The 5,179-nt window shown below is 33.4% G+C and overlaps 1 protein-coding gene across 2 annotated transcripts; it reads right to left on the reverse strand.

Annotated features, from left to right (window-relative positions):
• Window positions 1-353: 353 nt before the first annotated feature.
• On the reverse strand, window positions 354-3,173 carry LOC105774093 (phosphatidyl-N-methylethanolamine N-methyltransferase). Of its 2 annotated transcripts, XR_001127258.2 has the most exons (3): window positions 2,825-3,173; window positions 1,230-1,613; window positions 354-717 (listed from the first exon to the last, which is right to left on the reverse strand). XR_001127258.2 is itself a non-coding variant. In XM_012596436.2 (2 exons), the coding sequence occupies exons 1-2, from the start codon at window positions 3,067-3,069 to the stop codon at window positions 1,364-1,366; spliced, it is 495 nt and encodes a 164-aa protein (XP_012451890.1). In that variant the 5' UTR covers window positions 3,070-3,173; the 3' UTR covers window positions 1,068-1,363. The 2 variants fall into 2 exon arrangements, 1 of the variants encoding a protein (XP_012451890.1); XM_012596436.2 differs by lacking the exon at window positions 354-717 and having other exon boundaries at window positions 1,068-1,613.
• Window positions 3,174-5,179: the final 2,006 nt, after the last annotated feature.

Below are 5,179 nucleotides of genomic sequence, written 5' to 3' on the forward strand. Positions count from 1 at the left end.
CTAATTAGATTTTTATTGTTTTTAATTAAAATTATTGAAGATAAATATTGAAGATAAAAAAAATAGAATAATAATTAATTAATAAAAGGCAAAGTTTTCATTTTGTGTAAAAATTATTTAATAAAAAAGCCTTAGATGGGTTAGTGGATATTTTTCAAATCATAAGAGTCAGTGGTTTTTTGTCTCAAACGAAAAGGATTGTGATAAGTGAATAATTGTGCTTAAATGTTGTTCAGTCCTTTACCTTCAATTTTGCATTGTTTTAAGGCAAAATTCGAAGTTCGAAGAGCTATTTTAGTGTTTAGTGTTGTTTTGTCTCTTGCTATTTGTAGACATTTTGGTTGTAACACTCATTACCCAGACATTGTCGATGTTACATTTGATACCTGAATGTCCTTAATAGAAACAAAATGTAGCTAGCGCAAGGTGTTCCACTAAAACACGCTTCCGTCAACTCCACAATTGTCTAACATATTACTCACACATGTGATCTGAATACTCGTTATACCTTATGCTTCTTGTCTTAAAGAAGATCACTTTCGACTAAACAACAATTATTATACCTCACATAAAGTATATCCTATTAGGTTAACCTCAATATATATCTCGCCAAGTTATCTTATCTGAAGACGACTCATTAGAGGACCATACTTTGCCTTACATAATCAGCGTCACCACGGACTTCGCATGCTCCCATCAAATTCTACTTGAACCGACCTACAAAGTCAATACTCTCCATGATCATTTAAGTCCGTTGTCTAAAAGACACTTAAAGAACTTTGTACATAAAGAATTTGAACACTTCATGCATGGGACATGTGCCGAACATATTGTTACTACCCAACTCACTTCTCACCTTCTACCTTGCACCTTACAATTCTCCGCACCATCACCGTGTGAAAAACCAGATACTGATAATAATGAGACAAGGCTTTCTTTGCCAAACACAAAAGAAGAACTTGCATTATCTCATGGAAAATGAAAATATAGATGAAAAGGATCAGTCCTCACCATTTCACAAGCATTTTTCAACTAAGCCTTAAATCTTAATACTAAAAGAACACATGAAATACAACATACAGAATTTATTGGATCTATTCAAGTAAATTCAAGATCATACTATTGTCCAGTTCATGTTCTAAAGCTATTGACCAGAAAACCAAATTCAGGAGCAGTTATGGAGTGTTACAAATATAGTTATCCAAAACAATTCAGTCAAAGAAGCTCACCCAAATTTTTAGCTTTCAGTTGTATCCTCATAAACATGGATTTATTTCCAAATTCACAACAACAAAGGAGCCCAATTCTCACCATGGAAACGTTTTTCAGAAATAAGTAAAGAGCTGACTGCAACCTCAAACAATTAGGAAAAAGGCTTTGCACGTGTTGTCACATCTTCAGTTGATTCGATGTGGATCATAAATAGATAGCCCAACGACCAAAGGAGAATATATTGAAACGGTACCCAAGATAGACATGCTACAAGACTCATGATGCTCCCAACATACTGTGGATCTTTAATGAACCCAAAAGGGAATTCCCTTACCCATGGAATATTCTTTCCAAAGCGTACACCGTAATAAGTTCCAGATTCACCAAGCAATTGATACACCCTATAAAACTGAATTCAGTTAACTTCTGCAGGTAAGATCTAGGCTCCAAGCAACATTGCCCCAAATTAATTCAATCCAACAACCTAAAGATGCTAAATCCACAAGGAAACTGACTAAATGGAAGATAAAAATAATTTGTTATATGAAGAGCAATCAAGTAGTAAATTCCTAAAGAACTACCTAGAATTGCCATGGAATTCATTTCTTAGAATGAGGCCATCAGATTCTTTGGACACTTAATATATATTCGGTACCATGATAATGACTGTAACAATATGGCATCACAATTAACAATGTGTAATTACAAGCTAAAATCCGACAATCATGTGGAAAAAGATATGGAAGAAAACTTTGGTGATGAACAATGTGAACCAGTTTTACTTTTTGGAGGCTTTCAACATCAAATAACCAGTGCTCTATGTACCCCCAGAGTCATCTATCTGTCACTGCATCTTAATGCTCATGTCTAAGATATTATCATGGGAAGCAAACCAGTCTTACAGCAATGCCGCCGCATTTGCCATGATAATCAATAAACTCTCTCCCCAGTTTCACGATAGAACACCAGGTGATCAAATAGTCAAATCAAAACATATTATCCGTACACCTAATCGTTTGCCAGTACAGAGGAAAGCAAAATCTTAACCCCGTAGGAAAATGAGAAAAGTAAAAGTTGACACTAAAGGGGGTTTGAAGCCCCCATCGTATCCCAAAACATGTAAGAACTCGGGACTTACCGCCGAGGGAACCCTTGACTCAAATCACTATAATGAGAAAATTTTAGGACCATTGACACTTTATCTGCCTTCTTTAAGTACCCTAACCTTAAGGTTCTTCAGCTACTTATATTTTTTTAATATTTTATTTGCTCCTTCAAATTGGAATATTTGGTATTTCAATCTAAAGATCTCAGACACAGAATTCCCCCAAAAGAACTGTTCAAGGCCTGCTTATCCACATCTTCTAAACGGCATACCTAGAAAGCTTTTCCAATAAAGCCAACCGGATAGGATAGCTCATACACTGATATCCAGGCAAAAAATATATATTTTCTGATCCAAAAACTGGCTCAGGGATGAACCCCCCAAGTATCATAAAAAATGAAACTCTGTTCCATCAATATTTGGATAGAAATGAAAAATAGGCTCCTCAAATCCGCCTAGAAATGCTTATTTCGAAACCAATAATAACAAAAATAGAAAGGAACTGACCTGAAGTTGAGGAACTGACCGAAGGCAAAGAGGGGCCAAAAGTAAAGAGGGGGAGGCCAAGAGAAGGAAGAAACGGAAAAGAGAGAAACGAACTGAATTAGCTTGATGAAATGGGAGACAAGGGCCATCACCTTTGATGGGTCCCTTCCTTTCCCACAAAGGTTCACCCATGACTGTGGATATGTCCATAACAAGTAGTAAAATGGGAATGGCAACAAAACCCCTATGCCTGCCAAAATTCCCATTTTTTTTTCTTCTTTCTGATGTTTTCTTCTACTTAGTTGACATACCAAACCATACCCAACGAAATGTTAGCAATCTGATTTTTGCTATCTTGTTGGGTATCTTTCGGTTTGTTTGTTGTGTTTTTAAGGGTTTTCTGGCCGGATAAAGATTTGGGCCCTCTTGGAATGTTACAAGTTCGACTAACGCTATGTCGGCTAAGCCTTTGAACTTCCTTGTAACCTCGCCAATAAATAATAACTCTATAATTATTGGGTAAAAGTATCATGGAGTCTCCTGTATTAGTAGTTAGATTACATTTTATCTCTTTTCCAAAAAAATAAATAAATTAGCCCCTATACGTTAGATCAAAGAGCAAATTGATCATTTATGTTAAAAATTTCATCTATTTTTACAGTTAAAAATTGGTGGAGTTGACGAAATAACCAAACAGTGACACCTTGTACCAGCCTATTTTCAATGGTACCAGGAACAATGGTTTCGGAACCCCATTTTTTGATGATTGAGTCAGTAAATATTATTTATTAATATTTACGAGTTTATGATAGTGTTATATTGAATTTTAGTCTAATAAATTTGCTAATTTGTCAAATAGTTAAAGTACGAGTGGTTTGACCCTAAAGTCAGTAATTTTGAAAAATGAGGTATCGGGACCACATTTCTATAAACTGAGCCCATAAATATTTTATTAAATATTTACAGAGTTGTTATATAGGTGAATTGAAATTTTGGTCCGAAAAGTTTAGTGATTTGATGGTTAATTAAGTACTAGATCGTAAAAATCGTAAAGGTTAATTTTTATTGATTTTTATTAGCTAAAATATATATTAAGTAAATGTTTAAGGATCCGTAAGGAAAATAGACCCTAATGCTAAAGTTTGGACGGTTAATGCTTGTTAATTAATGATTTTATGTTAAAATTAAGTCAAAATAGTATTAATAAAAGGTTAAAACATAAAAATTAGAAAACCATTTTCACTTCATCACTGAAATTCAAACCAAAGCACCATTGTTGAAGCTTCAAGGTTCGGCCAAGTTGTTCATCTTGCATGAAGGTATAATTGAGGTCCATTTTTAGTAAATTTTATGTTTTTGAGATCGTTGTAGGTTTATTTAACGAGTCCGAGTATTAATTTGTAAAACTGTTAAAGATTTTAAAAGTTATCATTGATTATTTTTAAGGTTTTTGATGTTAAATGGTAGATCTGTAAGCTTGGAAATGATTAAACACTAATTTGTAATGTGAATTTGGTTAGTTTTGAATTTAGGGACTAAAATGAAAATATGTTGAAATTAGCATGAAATTATTATAATATAGATGCTTGAGAGTTGTATAAGGATGATTTTGAAGTTGGGATTAAATTTTAGGGTTTAAATATGGAAAATAAGCTTGTTTCGATTTTAGGGACTAAATTGAATAACTCAGAAAACTTTAGAGAAATTGTGAAAAGTGATAATAGGATATCATATGCATTAAATAAGTTGTTATAAGGTAATTAGAACTTATAATTTAAAATGAATTACTTGTATAGATCAAGAAACGAATTAACCAATAGATAATTGAGGAAAAAAAAATAACATATTAGTCCCTAACACTTCTACTATTATTGTTTACACCTGGTAAGTTCATACGATATAGTTTTATGTATTTTTATAATGTTTATGTTGAATTGTGTTTTTTGGAATATTCGAATGTATACTTAAATGTTGCAATTTGGTAAAAATGAGAGAAAAATGACTGAATTAAAAAGTGTTATATGATATGTGTACTGAGCCATAGGATAGGATACAATTGGAATAGCAATAGGGTTATATCACGCACTGTACAGGTTTGATATGAGGTAAGATGATGACGTACTATTTATTTATTGATCGTATTGAAATCCAACATTTGTTGCGGATTATTGAGTTGTCGTTACAGTGATCCATGTGTGTTTTGGGGGATACGAAGCCTACAAGCTTGGCACTCAGTGCCCAAGTGTGTTACTAGAAGGATGTTTAGCTTACGTATCACACTTAGTTTCCTCTAAGCTCAAAAATTAAGGAATAATTGAGGGGTTAAATTGAAAGAAGCTAAAGGTGGTGGCCTCTATTGAAAAATCAGGAAACTTT

Source organism: Gossypium raimondii, chromosome 6 (assembly GCF_025698545.1).
Source record: "Gossypium raimondii isolate GPD5lz chromosome 6, ASM2569854v1, whole genome shotgun sequence".
Classification (NCBI taxonomy): Eukaryota; Viridiplantae; Streptophyta; class Magnoliopsida; order Malvales; family Malvaceae; genus Gossypium; species Gossypium raimondii.

Bases quoted from the DNA above. Each gene is read 5' to 3' on its own strand.
- LOC105774093 (XM_012596436.2), bottom strand. From the start codon at position 3,069: ATGGGAATTTTGGCAGGCATAGGGGTTTTGTTGCCATTCCCATTTTAC. The intron at 1,614-2,824 runs GTCAGTTCCTTT...TCAGTTTTATAG, and splicing joins GGTCAGTTCCTCAACTTCAG to GGTGTATCAATTGCTTGGTG.